Genomic DNA, 19,070 nt, shown 5'->3' on the forward strand with positions numbered 1-19,070 from the left:
ATGTCCGGCATGATGAATACAGATAGGGGTCGCAATAGGCGAGAAAGGACCTTTGTTGGCAGCGAATGCGCCGTATGTGAGGAGCCGCTGGAGCATACGCTACGTGGAGAGAGAATTCTCCAGTTTTCCTGTTCACATGTCTCTCACGAAGCTTGCTTTTATGAGTTTATCAAAGAGTTTGATTCTCAATATTGCCCTTCATGTAATGCACCTTTACATTTGGACACTAGTCGTGGAGGCAATGTCCTGGATATTGGTAAGGGAGATGACAATCCTTGGTACGTGGACGAGGTGCTGATCACACCTAAACAGAGAAAATCACGAGCATGGTACGCTCTACATCTATAAGCGACAACAGATCAGTGACTACTCCCACACCCACGACCTGGGAGGGTCAGTCCGGGCGACCGCCAAGTGGGGAGTCTAATGCGCGGTCTCTACCTAGCAATGGTCGCGAGAGTGTGGCAAGAAATCACGTTCAAGGACGAGATGGATATGCGGGCGGTCGAGGTCATGGTCGCAGTGATAGTGAAGCAACAGGAGTCGCGTCTTCTGGAGGCTACCCAGAGACCACACAGAGCGGGCCACCTCCACGCCGTCACGACTACGACTTGCAGGCTATGGAAACGACACCGGGTAGCCCGAGGGCCATCACGCGTAACCCAATCCCAGCACCTTCTGTTGTAGTGCGGTCAGAATTTCCAACCATCAATCGCTCGCGACAGCAGCAGACGCTTACATGTCTTGTGACGGTGGAGGTTGCGGACAATAAATGGAGGCCAGACCCTGAGGATCTTGGTATACCCAATCTGACGCCGCAAATGCGAGTTGAGGAAGCGTTTAGTCCCCCAAGACCACCATCGCCGGCACGGAACACTCAACCACGTTTCTACCCATATGAAGCACCGGGGGTTCTGGAAGAAATGACCGAGACTCTGCGGAACAAGGTCGATAATTGGCACGGATTAGAGTTTAACCGGTGAGTTATCTCATGCGCACATATATTGCTCGTCAGCTGGGAGTCAATACTAATAACGATCAGGTTTGGTAAACTTCGCCTCTATGGTACTCTGCGTGTTGGAAAAGACAAAATCTCGTGGCAGGAATTAGAATGCTTCTTGTTTGCTGAAATGCTTATATGTGTGAAAGAAAAGAAAATCCCCCCTGCGGCACAGCAATGGGATGAGAATGGGATACCCAGGAAGACAACGAAATGCACCTTGAAGGGTTCTATTCTCATCAAGAAGCATTTGAACGAGGTAATGGAAACTGGCTCAGGTAAGACTTAATTTTTTTTTTTGTTTGTCTTCGTTTTTTACGGCCAAGAGGGAGACAGTACCTAATATCTGAGCAGTTGATGAGAATATTCTAACATTGAGCCTTTCTGTTACCGAGCTTCCTCAGTTCCACCTCCGTTTCGATAATCGTAATCAGTTGAAACTTTGGCAACAGGCTTTACTTGATCTAAATGCGATAGAGGGCTCGCCTGTCAGAAGCCCGGGGTTTGAACGTGACCGAGCTGAAACCTCGGAGACTGACGAGGAGGACTGGGCTCGAGGAACACGTCCTCAACGGGTTTCCTCCCTCGCTTCCTCCTCATGGGGTGGTCCTAAGTCGGTCACCACGGCACCGACCGAGTACACAACTTTCGCCAGAAGCCCATTGTCAACCATCCATGTACCAATCGACGTGGTTGTTGTGGTGCCCATCTCATCTTCAATGCAAGGGGTAAAAATCAACTTGGTCCGAGATGCATTGAAGTTTATGGTCAATACTCTGGGGGAACGCGATCGAATGGGATTGGTCACCTTTGGATCAGGGGGAGGTGGCGTCCCCATCGTGGGAATGACAACGAAGGCATGGCAAGGATGGAACAACATCCTCAGTTCAATCAAACCAGTGGGACAGAAAAGCCACCGGGCGGACGTTGTGGAGGGGGCTAACGTCGCAATGGATCTGCTGATGCAACGCAAATATAACAACCCAGTTGCGACTATTATGCTTATCAGCGACGCATCTACATCTGATGCGGATAGCGTCGATTTTGTTGTTTCACGGGCTGAAGCTGCGAAGTATGCCAGCATCCTCCCATTTTTTGAGAATTGAGGCTAATTAGAAACAGAATCACGATACATTCGTTCGGACTTGGAATGACGCATAAACCGGATACAATGATCGAACTCTCTAGTCGGACAAAGGCGTCATATACCTACATCAAGGATTGGATGATGTTGCGGGAATGTCTGGCTGGCTGCCTTGGCTCGGTCCAGTCACTATCACATCAAAACGTTAAGCTCAAGCTTAAACTACCGGAGGGCTCGCCAGCGAGGTTCCACAAAATCAGCGGTGCGCTCCAGATCACCAAACGTGCCACGGGCCGGGATGCAGAAGCTTCACTGGGTGATCTGCGGTTTGGTGACAAGCGAGACATACTTGTGCAGTTGGTCATAACACCTGATACAGCCTCTCAAGAGCAACTCCCTCAAGACCCTTGGGAAACCATTGTGTCTGGACTAGAGGCTCTAGGTGGGCCAATGGACCATGACGACCAGAGAGCGATTTCGGTAGAGGAAGTCCCTCTGATCCAAGCAGATCTGGTATGGGGCGATATCTTGCGCGACGGCACAATGATGCACCTGCCTAGACCATCTTTGCTTGCTATCACCATCCTTCCAGCAGTCGGTAACCCGAAGAAAGCTTCTTGGGTGAACAACCCTCCAATTCCACCACACCCTCATATAGTCCAGCGACGTATGGAATTATTGACGTCAGACATGCTTACTCGCGCCCTCACACTTGTCGCTAGAGGACAGCATGAGCGTGCGTATACGCTTTTGAATGAAACACGCTCAATTCTAAAGGGGCTTGGAAAAGGAGGTTTACCACCGGTTCCTGCTGGCCCCGTCCCACCATTGCCGGGTAAGCAATCCAACCCTTCTACACCGCATCCCGGCCTAGATCCATCACCTACGGGCACGCCTGATCGAAAACATTCGCCCTCGCCAACTGCTTCAGCACATTCGTCAGGAGGAACTACTGGATATGCGCCGCCCATTCCACGCAGCCGGTCCAATGATGGGCTAGCTTTGACCAACTCGGTCGCAGTCGACGCCGTCACAGTTTCAGCTTTGGACGCCGAACTCGAGGCTAGTTTAGAATGGATCAACCACCCTGCTATCTTCAGTCGCGACAACCGCAAGGCAGTTCTTCAGGCTATCGGTGTTATTAGCAGCCAGCGAGCATTCACATTCCGCACGCCTATCGAGAGTCTGTGGGCCTCGAGGGTGGGAGGTGTGAAGCGTTTAACAGAACGAAGTCGTGAATGGAGGGAAGAGGGCGGGGCAGGTGGTGAGGGGATTATCGAAGAATCTTAAGATTCTTGCTCCTTCTCCTAACGAACACAATTTCCTCATTTTACACTAAATTCGAGCAACGCATATGGCTAGTCAACCATCTCTCGCGGAACTTATTTGGGGCGGAGCGTATCTGAACCCATTTTGCCAACCATCTATGATTTATTATATACTTTGATCGATACCAACCTATCGTCTAACGGCTTCTTTTTTTCTTTCTTTTTTTCCACTTCCTCTTCTTGAATAGCCGAGGTCTCTCTTCTGCATTTGCGCCCTGGGCACTTTTACGACAGCTTCAAAGATACCATTCTCATTCTCCATCACCGCAGTGCTACGATTGCATTAGCAGAGCCTTTGATTTTCGTTATTATTTTTTGGCGATTATACGATAGCGCAATGTAACGGTTGTTTTATTGGAAAAGCCCAGGTTCGGGCCTTGGTTGGATAGCAAGGCAGCGATCGTTCTCTCATATACTCATTTGTGACAGCCTACAAAACTTTGTACCAGTGTTGTGTGAAGGAGTATAAGGCGCGAGTACTTGGGGTAGGGAACATGGCATGATTGGAACACATTTTGTCTTGTCGATCGCACAGGCGCACTCCATCTCTTACTAGCTATATAGCATGTATGAATATTACGACTCAAAACGGGTTTCAAACGTACAGATTCTTCTTACCCTATTTTGGCTTTCAGAGTATGATATGGTAGGGATTTTCTCTATCCTAACCTGTGAAACTGTAGTAGCTAGTCGGGAAACCCTATGTGGCCTCATTCGTTGTTGAATATATACGTGAGTGAGTTGCACCCAGAGTCGTGGTGTTTCATTCATAGCCAAAGGGCAGATTTGGCGCCCCTTCGAACATGTAAGTTTTTAAATTGTTTCCATGCCAAGATATACCACTCACTGTATTCCCTTACAGGGAAAGACCTTGGCAGGTACAAGGAAGCCATCATCGTTGTAATAAATCTAAAGTTACAAGTAACTAGGTTTTAAGTAAGCATTTCCACTTTGTTCCGCGGTCATATCCAAGACATGGCGAGAGAATAGGCGAGACAAGACGCTGACTCGGCTAATTTTCTTACGTCATGACGGGCCGTTGCGCATAGGTAATGCACCACGGCGGCGATGCCGAAGCATCACAGCTCGCGCATCCCGTCCGTCGGTTAGACTAAGTCAGTCCACTTTCGCTCCAATCTGTCGTGGTAATTAGCGCGTAGTGTACTGTGTCGAGTGTGTCGCGTGTCTTGCTGACTGGAAGGATTGAGCTATCTTTTTTATTACTTGATCGAATACCCTTTGCGGTGATGATAGTCCTCCGCAATGGATACTCGAAGATCGCATACGGATTAAGTTTACAGATCTAATTGATACTATGCAGGTCCCTACCTAGGTAGGCTACGAAGTAGTTTAGATCTGATCTGATAAACCTTTTTTAGAAGAACATACCTAACCTACGTATCTGCACTCTCTCTGCACTCTCCACACCATACATAAATCGGGAGCCTTTTCTCATACTGTCGCACTTGTTCTTCAAACGTACACCAAAGTAAAAAGGTCAAAAAGAACGCACGAGGATAGGTAGAAGGAAAGACAAAAGTCAAAAGGCTCCCAGCTGTATGCTGCTTGGTTGTCTCTTCATTCGCTCCATCTCTTCCTCGATCGCGACACTACTCTTTTACATATCTACGTGATAGACCACTTTTCTCGTTATTGCCGTTCATTAGCACTGTATATTCCCCCAACATGACGGACGTTAAGATGCCCGACATTGTCGGCGACGAGCCTAAGGCGGCACCAAGCGATGACGCGCCCGATATCGAGCGTCCAGCCTCGAGCGGCACCGAAGTCACGCAGGAGGGTGTGAAAGCAATGGAAGCTATATCGATGACTTGGTCGAAATGGGGTCTGGTCGCCGCGTACTTTGGCATCTTCCTCATGGCCTTCACCACTTCTCTCGAAGGACAGGTCACATACAATCTCACCGCCTTTGCAACAAGCTCATTCAGTAGCCACTCGCTCATTGCCACCGTCTACGTTATCCAAGGAGTGGTTAATGGTATGTATGTCTGAAAGCAAGCAAGCAGAAGGGCGAACGGCTGACTGACTGTTTAATTAGCTGTCATCAAACCGCCCATGGCTAAGATCGCCGACGTATTCGGCCGGCTCGAGGCGTTCACGATATGTATCATCTTATACGTGCTCGGCTACATCCAGCAGTCCGCCTCAAAGAACGTCCAAACATTCGCAGCGGCACAAATATTCTACTCGGCGGGATCTACCGGTCTACAAATCCTACAGCAGATTTTTATCGCCGATACAAGTGATATGCCCAACCGAGCCCTATTTTCCAGTCTACCTGATACTCCTTTTCTCGTAACTACTTGGATTGGTTCCATAATCGCTAACGCCATCATCTCTACTACAACCTGGCGCTGGGGATATGGTATCTGGGCCATCATCTTGCCGGTGACCTTTCTGCCCCTCGCATTGACTCTATTGCTGAACACTCGCCGCGCGAGGAGGATGGGGCTGCAGCAACCCACGCGCAAGTTCGCGAAGGGCAAACCCTTGACCGTGGTTACCACATTTGTCACTAACCTTTGGAATGAACTGGACATCGGTGGTATCATACTGCTAAGCGCGTCTTTTGCTCTGATCCTCATTCCCCTAACGTTGACCAAGTCAGCTCCGGGCGGGTGGCAGAGCCCAACGATTATTGCCCTCATCGTGGTTGGCGGTGTGTTGCTCATCCTGTTCCCATTGTGGGAGAGCTCGAAAAGGCTCGCTCCACACCCCCTGATTCCCCTTGAGCTGCTCAAGTCGCGCACCTTCTGTGCAGGCTGTGGTATTGCCTTTTTCTACTTCAGTAAGTCGAGCAATCATTCCAAAAATCTTTCGCGCTGGCTCTTTCGTTTGAATTAATGAATTACCGTGCAGTGGTCTTCTACATGTCTGTCCAGCCTTACTTCTATTCGTATCTTCTCGTTGTGCAGCACCAAGGAGTCACAGCCGCAGGCCATATCACGCAGGTCTTTTCTTTCTCTTCGACAGTCACTTCCATAGTCGTGTCCCTCTTGATCAAGTATACGCGCCACTATAAGTACTTCGTGACGTCGGGCGCGTTGATCTACTTACTAGGCATGGGCCTGATGATCCGATACCGCACGATGAACACGACCGTAGGCTCACTGGTCGGAACACAGATCGCCGTTGGTATCGGCGGCGGTATGCTGAACGTACCGGCGCAGCTTGGAGTTCAGGCCTCGGCAAGTCACCAGCAGGTCGCAGCGGCGACCGCCGTGTTCTTAACGGTGCTCGAGATCGGTGGTGCTGTGGGATCAGCCATATCTGGAGCCGTGTGGACGCATCTCGTGCCCTATAAGCTGTCACAATATCTCCCCGCCGACGTGCTCTCTGAAGCAAGTACCATCTTCGGAGACGTCAACGTAGCGAGCGACTACACTACTTATCCTACCGGCTCGGCCGCTCGCATGGCCATCAACAGAAGTTATCAAGAGACAATGCATGTGCTTCTCACCATCGCTATCGCCTTCTGCGCGCCGATTGTCATCCTGTCGTTCCTCATGCGGGACTATAAGCTGGATGACATCAAGCAGGGGGTCAAGGGTAAGGTCATCGGTGGGGATACAGGTGAGGACGAGAAGAAATAGATAAATGTCTGAACATAGGAGTGAAAGCAGAATTTAAATCCAAGAACGTGCTATTTACGTTTTTAGTCAAGCGAGCATGAACGCGCACAACTATTCCAAGGTCTTCAGTGTTAGCTCAAAAGCAAAGGCAAGGATTCAGCAAGGCGTTGTTATCATACTACTCCCGTAGTAATGTAAGCAAGGTGTAACGGCATGAAGCCGCCGAATAACAAGGTCGATAGTAAGTGTATAGTCAAACCAATAGCTAAAGCATGCTCATGGTTTAAATTCCACACAACTAGGAATGGTAGAAAATGCAGAGTATTGGGTTAACATTGAATATACCAGAGGAGGTGCAGTACTCTTCTAGGACTAGTCCACCTTTAACTTCGATGAAAAATTGAGTAATAATGCATAATTAGTCAAGTTTCCCAAGTAAAGGCCGAATAGATAATAACATGCCATATGGCGATCCAACGGAACCGTTTTGTATTGGTATTTATCGCTCTAGATAGCGTGCTTTTACCGCTTTACGAAGAAGCCCCTCTTCTTATTCACAGCGACGCCAGTGCGTCCCCGCCGTAACAAGGCCTCCTTCGACCTGAGCGAGTTGTTGTCCGCCTTAGGCGCAAGCCGTGGATCGCCCTGCTGGGCTAACACACGATACCGCCTTGAACCTACGACCTCGTCCCGCGGCTTCTTGCCCTCGGCATCGAGGACCTGCATGGCCGTCTCAAAGTTGATCTTCTGCGGTCGCTTCAACATCTTCTTCAGCGCCGTCCCTTCGTCGTCCTCGTCGTCGCTCGAGTCCGTCAGGAACTCGACCGGTAGTATTTCAGGGGGCTTTTGTGTTCTCCTCTGGCGCTTTGAGGATTTATTCCGCTCATCTTCCTCCTTATCGTCCTTGTTGCTCTCGTCCTCATCGTCATCCTCTGATAGGTCCTCCTTTTTGGATGCACTGGGTTTCGTCCGTTTCCGCTTCTCAGCTTGTTGTTTGAGGAGGTCGTCTCGTGCTTGTCGTTTCCGCTTCGTTGTTGCTGCGTATCTAAGGCTTAGGTTAGCATCTTCTTCCTTCTTCCTGAGAAGTTAGGTGATAGTTTAAGAGAGAAAAAAACACGTACTCTTCGGCAGCTTTTATCGCGGCCTTGGCCGATTGCAGTGTCTCTTTCGCAGCCGCTACTGTCGATACTGCCTCGGGTGCCTCATCGTCACTGTCTTCCTGTCCTTCTTCGTCTTTATCCCCAGATTTGGCTTCTGCAACAGCCCCCTCCTTCTCTGCAGCTGCCGCGACGAATTTGTCTACGTCGTCATCATCTCCAAACACAACGTGCGAAGACTTGGTAGCTTTCGGCCTTGGTGTTGCCTCATTATCGGGTTCGGCTTGTTTCGACTGCGACTGTGACTCTGACTGTAGTGTTGTCTCCCCGCGGGTCTTTTTCGCGGAGCTACCCCGTGTAGATTTTGCTGTCTTCGGCACTGGTGTTGACTCTACACCAGACTCTCTCAGGCGCGATTGTGACGCCAGCTTCTGACTTGCTTCCTCCTCCAATTGCTTCGAAGCGCTTAAGGGTTCGAAGTTCTGATCCCCATCGTCGCCAGTATTCGCCTCCTGGGAGTCGGGAACGGGGCTCGAACGAGAGCGCGGGGTCTTGAGAGCTGAGCTGGGTATCTGAACCTCAATTGCCTTTTTCGTGCTCGATCCATCCTCTCGTATCCGAACTTCGAGCTTCTTGCTCTTAGGCGTCACTACTTTGGCATTCTCAACCCCACGTTCGTTCCGCCTGCTTCGTAGAGCAATCGGCTTTTCTAATGGTGTCTCGTTTGAGGCCACGGGTGTAGAAGTCGCCGATCCTTCTGTGGGTGAATTAGTTCCCGCCTTCGCAGCTCTTCTTGTAACCGGGGCCATAATGCGCTATAATCCAAACACGATAGACCTAGTTTGTTCGAGAGTTGTCTGTCGCAAGTTGCCTGAGTGCTCGATAATTGAGTGGGCTGCTCTCCCAACTTTTTTGCTTGATGATAAGATAAGACTCCAATGCCTTGATTAACACATAGTAGCTTCTTTATGCATGGCATCATTTTTTAGGCATTCTCCCCGCTGTTTTGGAGGCGAATCTATTTAAGTACCAGGGTATATGCAGTTACCGAGACCTCAGCTCTCATCCCATGCGTCGTCCACCTGAATGCCATCGCAGCTTGTAGAGTACAATAGGTAGTTCTCTCTTTCGCACTCTATACTGGCCGGTCGCAGTCACATATCATTGTAGATTCAGATGAGCGTGATTGAGTATTCATGAGTTGGCTGGCTTCCTGATGATCATCTCTTTTCGCACCAAGAGCGGACAGAGGTTTCTGCTAAACGATCAAGCGCTGCTCAGTGCCTCTCACAAGCTTAGTTCATCTTATTAACTATACGCGACCACGCAAAATAGCGAAAAGCGTTATGAGTCAATTTGCGATGTCATTTGGGCGTTTCATATGTGCTCAATGCACTAGACGGCTCAGCCGCGTAGATCGATCCTTCAAGTCATTGAGCAATCCCATATACTCGCCAATTATGCCAACATCACAGCTCTCACAAAAGCTCAATACTTTCTTCCTCGCACACTATTACAGCACTCGAAAAGTAGCCCGCATATCGACAACACGGGATACATTCGCCAAGGTGCGCTTTACGCGTGACGATATACCGCCACAATGGTTCTGGGAGAAAGCCAAGGAAATGCCAGGCGCAGATTTAAGCGCCAATGAATACCAGAAAGCAGCAGAATTATACGTAAACATGGCGCTGAAAAACACACCCCAATGGCGACAACGGTTCATCGCCGTCGATGACAGCTCGCCTCCTGACAGCGGCCAGGGCAAAGCCCTCTCGGCGCACATATTACACTACGTTGCATTGATGCTCGTGATGACAAGGACCTCTTCATCCAAGACGGCCGGGCATCTGGCTATGCACATCCTTCATTCTCTTTCAGGCCTGGGGTACGCGCCAAGCACACTCACTATAATGCGTATGGCGTTGGCTCGGAACTTATTGCGTGAGCCGCAATTTGAGCCCGCTGTAGAGAAGTTTGAGCGCATCCTAAAGCGCATCGGCGACGGCAGCAATAGTAGCTCCGATTACGAAGTTGGCGAGGGCGACTATGCGGCTGACGCCTGTACACTGCGCGCCATGATGTATGAGAGAGAGGACACGCGCGAGGGAGACATCAGCGCGCTCCGATGGTTTCGCCGAGCGTACGAACTCGGGCAATCGACTGCGTCAACCACCGACCATGCGCATTCAGAGGAAAAGCAGGACGTAGATACTAGCACGGCCTTGCAAGGGGATAAAAACGCATACTTCAACCCTCACTGGCAATGGAAAGTGAGCTTCGCCCTCGGCGTCGGCAGGATCCGCATGCGACGTGGCGAGACCGAGAAGGCCAAAGACATGTTCACAATGGCATCTTCCGAACTCGACAACGCAGACGGGTACTTGGCGATGGCAGACGTACTAGAGCAGATGGGCGAGGCAGATACCGAGAAGTATCTCGAGTCTGTCGAGAAAGCGGCCATCAGTGGGAAGAGAGAGGCAGCACGTAAACTGGGACTAAGAGAGTGGGACAGGGCGACGGAGAGAGGGTTGAGCAAGTGGGAGAAGAGAAAGAGACAGGCCATGGCTGAAGAATGGATGGCCATCGCTGATTCCGCAGCCCCGGCAGAAGGAACAGTATAAATGGTCGGGTGATACACAACCCATAGTTTCGTCGAATCAGTGTGATTCAAACCGCGAGCGGGCTAATATCATGTATAAGTTATAATAACTGTCTAGCTTGCTTTGGAGCCGCCTGGTATACAAACTCTACAATATACCTGCAACGATCAAAAGTTGTAAAAACAACCCAAGTGTAATCTATCTCTACCAACCTCTACGTCATATAAACGCTACAAACTGAACGGTATTGAGTCTTTTCACGCAGACCAATTAACATCCCTACTTACCAGTCACATCCCACGCATTAATATTCGAAGAGGCTGAGTTAGCCCTGCAAACTTAGGTAGTCCACAGACCCAAACACGTCGCAGTCACGGGCGTGGCTTTTATACCAACGACTACCTACTGCAAGTCATCTTTAGTAGAGCGCCACATAGGACGAGGACCCCTAAAAGAAACAACATAAGGCGCCCTATGTCTCTGCTAGGACTTGATCTACCTATTCACCTCTCGCACTTGGTGACCCAATATTTAGCGACTTTCTTTCACCAATACTTGCGATGAGAAAGGTAATAAAACTAGAAAATGCACAAGGCTCAAATTTCTTTCAAATGTTAGATACAACCGAACTTCCATTTTCTTATACAAGGGCGCGGGCAGCTCGTAAGGCTCCGAGACACTGATTCAAACGTACCACAATACCTATATACCAAATAATTTTCATTAGAGTGATGTTGTCTACCTGGGCGAAGATAGTTGAGACGTTTCAGACTGCTCTCGAAAGACCAGGTAGACTACCAAGATAGGCCTAATATGCGCAACTACGCCCCCTCAGGACTGCTCATGTCAGGGCGTCCTGAGAATATACACGGATGTGATGGCACAACGGCCAACGTCTATGTTCACACCAGCTTGCCAAACCATGCATTTCCTTGTCCCGATAAGCCTATAATTCCTCCAACTCCATCACGCTTGCAATATTGCTTGAAACCAACTTCTCTGGTAATCATTTAACCTGTTATAACGCCGGTAATGCTTATAGTTAAGTGTCCGGTGCTGTACACTAGACTAGAATGCTGCGACGCTACTATGGAAATAGACAGCAAAAGGTTTAAGATGCACGGGACCGAAGCTGCTCAATCATCCCGGAAGAAAGTATTCCCTGGCAAGGGTGCGGTAGACGGACCAGCATCCCTCATAACTACGTCTAGTCCACCAGAGTCATCTGAATACGCGGATTGACTGAGGCCGAGGGTGGAGCGCCGGAAATCGGCTGATAAAGGACCATTTGGTGAGGGCTCGGCTAGCCGTTGGGGCAATGAAGTTGGCCGTTCGTAGAAAGCATCCTCGGGCGGAGAGAATGACCACACCTGTTCGTATTAGAGTTGGAAGATACCGCAGAAGTTTGTGCAGTGAAACATACCTCCATCATAACTCGAGCCCCCCTGTTTGCCACAGCAACACACTTCTCATCCTCGAAAACAACTCTCCACACAGACTCAGCTGTGATGAGTTCCCGTACTAGATGCCCAGTCTTGACGTCCCAAACCTTCACTCTTCCATCACTACCTCCACTAACAACTCGCGTATCGTCAAACTGTAGACTTGTGACGCTGTTGTCGTGTGCAGCGAGACGATGAATAGGGCACATTTTCTCGAGTGACCAGACTCTGACTGATCCATCGGATCCCCCCGTGACGAGAGTATTTCCGCGCAACTGCAACTGGCCTACCAATGAGGTATGTCCCTGTAAAACAGCAATGGCTTCACTATTCGAAGAATTAGTGAATGACAAAGGTACATATATATGGTACATGATCGTAGATCATGAGACTTACCCAGTATGAGCATCCCAGACTCTGACACTAGTGTCGAGACTACCAGTTACAACTCTCTGGCCGTCGAACGCAATAGCGTAAATCTGACTGAAGTGGCCAGTGAGAGTGTGCAGGCATCGACCCTCCGAGATACTCCATATTTTGGCTGTTGCGTCATAACTTCCGGATACGACAATGTCTCCCTTGATTTCAAGACACCTCACACTAGCTTGGTGGCCAACCAGGACGTTCCTGCATACACCTTGTCTAATGTCCCACACTCTCAGGGTAGTATCCCGAGAGCCAGAGATCGCGATATTGGCATCAGACATCTTGAGACAACGAACAGTAGACGTATGACCGCGCAGCGTATGCAGGCATGCCCTATGATATTTAATTAGTCGAGGATTAATACCCAAGTTGTGCCGATCTTACCCATTAGTCATGTCCCAAACTCGCACGTCTCGGTCACAGCCGCCGCTAACAAGAATATCCTCCCAGGGCACCATAGCCCATACGCCCATAATGTGACCTTGCAGCGTTCGGAGAGCATTTCCCTTTCGATCAAAGATGTGAATTCTCGCATTATCAAGCGCCACAACGATGTATTTTGGCGTTAGATGTAAGCTAGTTACGACCCTTCCGTCTTGAGTAATGGTACGAGTGGTGTTGCGTCCACCTGTCCTCCACGCCGATTCAACAAGATATCTTTGTTTGAAGTGAGACTTGTATGAACGTAGTATTGGACGAGTAGCAACTTCGCTACTTGTAGATCCATCGACGCTTTTAGACGCATTGTGAAGTGAAGACGAGCCAGGTAAAGCGCCCGGAAAGCTTTGATTCGAATGCTCGGCACCAGACAGTGGCAGAGCACCAGGTCGACTCGTCGCATACGCTGGCATGCCATAGGCAACCTCCGAGAGACGCCGACCATAGTCATGCTTCACACACAGATTCTTCCAGGTCACGTCATCACTAAGCAAATCTCTCCATCGCCTTGACACCTGAGATGCCCGTGCTAGCACCTGGGGATCGTCGATGAATGATAGGATTCTCAGGCATAGTTCATCTGGCAGGCTGGTGAAGGGGTCCTTCTTGAGTAGTGGGCTCACGAACTGGTGCACAAAGCTCAGCTGTTGGGTTGTGCACATGTTTAGCAGATCCGCGAGAATTCTATTCCGACGTGGACCGGATGATATCTTGAACTGGTGGCGGACGTGGGCAAGAAAGAAGTCCTCATCATCAGCAGCGTCGCTCCAGTCCAGCTGGATATTAGCCGGACCAGGAGAAGCAGCCGGTGTAGGCGGCGGCGGAGGGGAACCCGTAGGTTGTTGCTGGTCAAATTCGGGTGCTGGTGTGCTCATGCTTGGGGTAGGTGGACCTCTGGGTCTCGGTTGGGCCATCTTGTCCATCCTCTGATTCACGATGACGGGACCAGCGCCAGGAAGATTCAATGTCAACTCCTCGCCACAGCTCATGCTCATAGCACTTCCCCTCCGTTCCGAGAAGCTACGCGATGGACAATAGCCGTCCATGTTTATCCCTGTGTAATGCTGTGTTTGCTGATATCATTCGCTGTCGTTCGACGTTTGACTGAGAGCGGCTGAATTGCTATAAACAATAGAACTAGGCAAAAGCGGTGGTTCATTCAAGAGGTGCGATCTAGACGGTATTAGCAACCATATCCCGTCTACAGACTAAGAAGTTCTGGTTCAATTATGATCAAAAGATCATAGTATCCAGCCAAAGAGCGCTGTAGGGGAGGTTGGTGTGACTAAGACTATTTGCATGTCAGGAAGTGGCTGACCGTAGTGAACTTAAGAACGATCTTGTGTAGCGCGAGGCCAGCAAACGTGATGGAGATGATGAGACAAGGCTCCAAAAGGCTTACTACTGGCGATGGATGGGTAGGTGGTGTTGCAAGGAGGCGGACAGTTTTCCGAACAGGTCTTGGGAATAGGGCGGCGGGATCGGAACGGGAGCAGTACTAGGGACTAAGGGCGACAACAAGCAGTTGTGACGGTGGTGGATGTGATCAGTCGCAAATGTAGACGACAGGGTGAATGATAATCGGCATTGTCTTGAGGTGTCCGGAGTGAGCAATTCGAGAACAATCCGCCGAACGCCAGTACAAACACACCTGATGATGCCTTGCTTTGCCGGCCTAGTGTCTGGCGTCTAGCGAGGTTTCGATGCTAGCAAAGTCTCCACACGCCAGGGAGCAGGAGGTTGGCGACGGGGCTTTGCTGATCTCAGTGATCGGGTAGCCCTGGCTAGGGAAAAGCGACAGCAGACGAGCACTTCCTACGGGATGCGCGATCGAGTGCGGTAAGGGACGAGGCGGTGATGGGAAGAAGAAGGATGAGTCTGAGTCTGGATGAGGAGGACAATAGTAGTAGGTAGGCGACGCAGAGTGCCAGACAAGGCTTTTCTGCAGCGTTTCGAAGGGACGATGAGGGATGATGGACGGGGGGCCAGGCGCCACGGGTCTGCACGGGGTCGAGTGAGATGACTAGGATCGGCCATTGAGCGCCAATTTAGAAAGGGACAGGCGCAGAGACCGGGGGGGCGGGTTGAGGAGTTGGACAGGACAGGGGCAAGTTGAGGGCAGGTTGAAGAATTGAAGTGGGAAACGGGTCTTACCGTGTGAAGAGAACTGTGACGAGATGATACCCAAGGTACCCCCCTTCAACCTGCCCTCAGATTCCCATCTACAGAGAGTGAGCAGAGACAGAGCAGAGACAGGGGTGAGCAAAGGAAGGATGGTGACAGGAGTACCTAGGTAGGTACTGTGCGATTATTCGCCGACACAGCATATATACTGTAGGTAGCAATAATCGTGTCACACACCCGAGAACCCAAGTTACCTACCCCATATCTACCTATGCGCGCCATTCCTTACATAGTACACTTGGAGTACTATCTACGTACTTTAGTTCAATTAATAGCGTGGTGTGCGCTTGTGTCCTTGATTTCAAGCATGAAACTTGGAATATATGGGGTTATACCTTAAGTAATGACTATGTAGGTAGCTTTACAATTACTGCATGTAAGTATGTATGTAGTAGGAATAAGTAAAGAAAAGTGATGGGTAGCCCTTCTCTGCCCCCCACGCATTGCGATTACCTATTCATCCTGTGCTTAAATTGCTGTCATCCTCGTGGCTCTACTCGCTACCTACCCAAAATGACACGCCTTGCCACATATCCAGCCTATCATCAACACCCAACCAAGTTGGTCGACAAGTAGGTCAAAATAATACATACTTAGATCCCTACTTACGGTATCTACACGCCCACATAGGTATGTAGTGTAGGCAGCATGTAGATAGGGATTCTTTTCAGGGCGGAGATGCCGATTGGGCATCTTGGCAGCGCATTCCTTCCCAATTGCCGTTGGAGCTGACTTCTCCCGATGAAACAGTCTCAGTCGCCTCCAGCCTTCCTTGACATGGTACACGAAATAGGCGATTTGATGAATGTATCACTTGAAGGTCTTTAAAAAGCCACATACATAACTCGCTGCTCATCGTTGAGAGATTGCTATACCTCATAGACAGCGAATAGACAACAGAGAGACTCGTTCATCATTTGGACATATACAAAAGTTGTGTTAGTGCCGCTGCTTACTGGTGCTAAAGAAGATTACCCTCACGATATTTAATACGCATTTTTAACACGAGGCAAGCTTCGTCAGCTCCACCAAAGATAGATCCAAGAAGAGTATTTCAGCGCGAAAAGTCAAGAGCATTGTTGGTTCCAGTAATGAGCGCCGGGTTGTCATTTATGCATTACTCGCCTTCATGAAACATGAACCCTATATAAACAAGTTACACCATGATCCTTGGATGGATCCACATAGCAGGCTATGAGTATCAATCACGTGCTATCGTTGTAAGTTTCGTACAGCTCAAAAAATAATCGGTTGCTTTCTGCTAAGCCAATTTTGACAAAAGTTCCATGAGGGATGAATGCAATATATATAGTTGTCCTCGGTGAGGCTCGAACTCACGACCTTTGGATTACCCGATCTTGGATCGAATCATATTTCTATGAGACCAACGCTCTAGCCAACTGAGCCACGAAGACTGATAGTAATCCGTTAATAAAATAACATAAGTAGCTTATCTCTAGAAGCCTAAGATCGGTTACCTCGAGATAACCTTATTTATTCCATGGTTGTCCTTGCCCCCGTCTACATTACTTAATGTCAGGCTATTATCTAACAATTTGAAACTAATTCTAGGTGGTGCTATGTCTCTATAAATTTCGCGGCCGTTTCAAGAATTGGTTGTGCTCAACATCCCCCATTGTTCGGTTGGCTATAGTCTCGTGTCATTTGTTGCCTTGCTTATGCGAGCAAACAATGCTAAGCTAGACGAGACACCAATATGTCCTTTTGTTCAGGATGTCCAGCTCTATTTATGTGAACATTACCAGCGAAATATCCATCGCTACCTAGATACTAGAGAATCCGGCTCCCTGGCTTTTATTTCGGTTAGGAATAACCAAAGGATAGATCGATGAGTTCAGGCCAGAGCTTGGTGCTGTTGATAGAACCTCCTGGAGTAGCAAGAGAGGCCTGAGCTTCTACATAGATCAGCTAAGTAAAGTATTATATTGAAAAGGCCTTGGTAAGTATTCGACCTTCCACCCCATAACAACAATGGTGTGACTCTGCCACGTACCGCTGTCAGATTCATAGTAATATGTCCTAAGAGTTCCGATGCATATACACAGGGTTGGCAAATCTAGTACTAATAGTATTTTTGCATTTTCTTTGTTTCCAAATAACTTTACAGCCGAAATACATATAAGCCTATATAAGGATTCAGCTAAAAGCTCTTTTCCTAAGGATTCTAATAGTTATTTTTTTAATTTTTTAAATTAAGTATTCACTTTATAAATGCCTTAGTACTGATTAGTACTAAAAGTAGAATATTAAAGTATTAATTTTAATACTAATGCTGATTACTAAGCGAATACTTGATTTAAAAAAATAAAAAAATAACTATTAGAATCCTTAGGAATAGGGCTACAAAAAGCTACTCAATATGCTTTTCTATGTATTATGGTTGCGAAGTTATTGGCAATACTAATGCATACTAATCGTACTATTAGTACGTACTAATTGCCAACCCTGCATATACATTTGGCTACCTCAGTTTAGCTTGTTATCTTGTGATGGATAACCCGAAATGCGCTTAATCACCGTTTATCTTTCCCTTCTGATAAAGCACGTTCCTAAAGATTCTGTCTATGCCTTCATTGAATCTTGTAAGCCGTTCAGCTCGGATACATGATGTCTAAGAAGCAATCGTCACCTCTGGTTGATTCTGGCAAGCTAGTGTTCTAGGCACATAGCCCTGAAATAGCAGAGAAATCACACCAGAACGGGTTCTTCTTCATCAACGAAAGCTTCTGAAGCCTCGATAATGGCACAGCGCAGAATATATATGAGATTCTAGTATCTCCGGGGTTTTCTATATCATCGTAATGCAGATTGGTAGTAAGAAGAAGGCAATCTCTTCCTGGTGAAACCAAACTGGAGCCGTCTCTTAGAAGGTTCACGACATCGTGTTTGGAATAGCGAAAATCATGGGAACAACAATTGCACTACTAAATTGCGTAATATTATATAAAATCATATTCACAAGATTGAAAGGCACGATTACCCGTCGCTTATACTCGGAAAGAACACATATACGCTACAGCGACCACACTGTCATAGCATATCTGAATCTTTAGAACTAGTTAATCACCAATACACAAATGTCTCTTCCTCGACAGTCAAAAAGCTACCTGGCAATGACGTGTTGACGAAGGATGGCGGGGAGCAAGAGGTCATCTAGAAATAGCATACACTTAGGAGTTTAGAGAAAGAGAGCCTGCCAAAGACCATGCCGTTCAAAGATGAAATCCAATACCATGCCCCAATCTCGCTCCTGTAATTGTTGACAAGTCAACTGACGGGGTGAGTGTCACATATCCCATATCAACTGCACTACCTATATGAAGGACCAAGAACACAAGGAACTATCGCTACTATAATGTATATGATACTGCAACCCAAGTGGGCTATTCTGCGTAATATATATTGCCTTCGAGTGCTACCAACACCTAACGAAACTTGAATAAGAGCTCGATTTTAACGAGATACCGTACTACGATGACGAGGAAGATATACATGTAGGGGGAAATCAAGCAACAGACCACAAGACGCTGCTAAGTAGTCTGGTTAACGTGAATAGGACCACGGTGTGTGATGGGACGTACCCGCTGCGACTCCGTAATCTACTTTATATACGACAATTTTGTTCTCCCTAAATCTTAACATGCCCATATCAGCACTAGGGTACCGGACTGGATCGCTGGGATCATCCTCGCGTATAATTCGGGAAGCACAGCATAAGATTCAAGGATCGCAGACAGCCTGCTGATGATCAATCCAGGCCTAAGTCCATTGATTTCTCGTATGGAGAAGCTTGAGATGTTGAGCTGTATTGGGGTTGACTAACACGCTACCCAAGGTCTTTTTCTAGACATGAC

At 48.4% G+C, this 19,070-nt stretch overlaps 5 protein-coding genes and 1 non-coding gene across 6 annotated transcripts; 3 read left to right on the plus strand and 3 right to left on the minus strand.

Annotated features, from left to right (window-relative positions):
• F5B22DRAFT_632836 (von Willebrand factor type A domain-containing protein) lies at positions 1–3,374 on the plus strand (the record flags this gene model as incomplete). The annotated part of the gene is made up of 5 exons (XM_047976746.1): positions 1–256; positions 313–979; positions 1,043–1,278; positions 1,355–2,072; positions 2,123–3,374. 5 exons carry the CDS (start codon positions 1–3, stop codon positions 3,372–3,374), a joined length of 3,129 nt encoding a protein of 1,042 aa, XP_047835687.1.
• Positions 3,375–4,504: 1,130 nt separating this feature from the next.
• Positions 4,505–7,277, plus strand: F5B22DRAFT_153369 (siderochrome-iron transporter MirC). The gene is made up of 3 exons (XM_047969165.1): positions 4,505–5,411; positions 5,472–6,221; positions 6,293–7,277. The coding sequence occupies exons 1-3, from the start codon at positions 5,099–5,101 to the stop codon at positions 7,024–7,026; spliced, it is 1,797 nt and encodes a 598-aa protein (XP_047835688.1). The 5' UTR covers positions 4,505–5,098; the 3' UTR covers positions 7,027–7,277.
• Positions 7,278–7,309: 32 nt separating this feature from the next.
• Positions 7,310–9,062, minus strand: F5B22DRAFT_153373 (uncharacterized protein). Its single transcript, XM_047969166.1, has 2 exons — positions 8,127–9,062; positions 7,310–8,050 (listed from the first exon to the last, which is right to left on the minus strand). Exons 1-2 carry the CDS (start codon positions 8,909–8,911, stop codon positions 7,528–7,530), a joined length of 1,308 nt encoding a protein of 435 aa, XP_047835689.1. The 5' UTR covers positions 8,912–9,062; the 3' UTR covers positions 7,310–7,527.
• A 161-nt stretch (positions 9,063–9,223) lies between these two features.
• Positions 9,224–11,106, plus strand: F5B22DRAFT_585332 (uncharacterized protein). The gene has a single exon (XM_047973487.1). The coding sequence runs from the start codon at positions 9,449–9,451 to the stop codon at positions 10,724–10,726; it is 1,278 nt and encodes a 425-aa protein (XP_047835690.1). The 5' UTR covers positions 9,224–9,448; the 3' UTR covers positions 10,727–11,106.
• Positions 11,107–11,780: 674 nt separating this feature from the next.
• Positions 11,781–14,411, minus strand: F5B22DRAFT_153386 (WD40-repeat-containing domain protein). The gene is made up of 4 exons (XM_047969167.1): positions 12,958–14,411; positions 12,544–12,906; positions 12,129–12,474; positions 11,781–12,075 (listed from the first exon to the last, which is right to left on the minus strand). Exons 1-4 carry the CDS (start codon positions 14,055–14,057, stop codon positions 11,842–11,844), a joined length of 2,043 nt encoding a protein of 680 aa, XP_047835691.1. The 5' UTR covers positions 14,058–14,411; the 3' UTR covers positions 11,781–11,841.
• Positions 14,412–16,508: 2,097 nt separating this feature from the next.
• On the minus strand, positions 16,509–16,610 carry F5B22DRAFT_t16. Its single transcript has one exon. It is a non-coding gene; the product is annotated as a tRNA-Met (tRNA).
• Between the last annotated feature and the right edge of the window lie 2,460 nt (positions 16,611–19,070).

This window comes from Xylaria bambusicola (assembly GCF_022495145.1).
Source record: "Xylaria bambusicola strain CBS 139988 unplaced genomic scaffold F5B22scaffold_2, whole genome shotgun sequence".
Lineage (NCBI taxonomy): Eukaryota > Fungi > Ascomycota > Sordariomycetes > Xylariales > Xylariaceae > Xylaria > Xylaria bambusicola.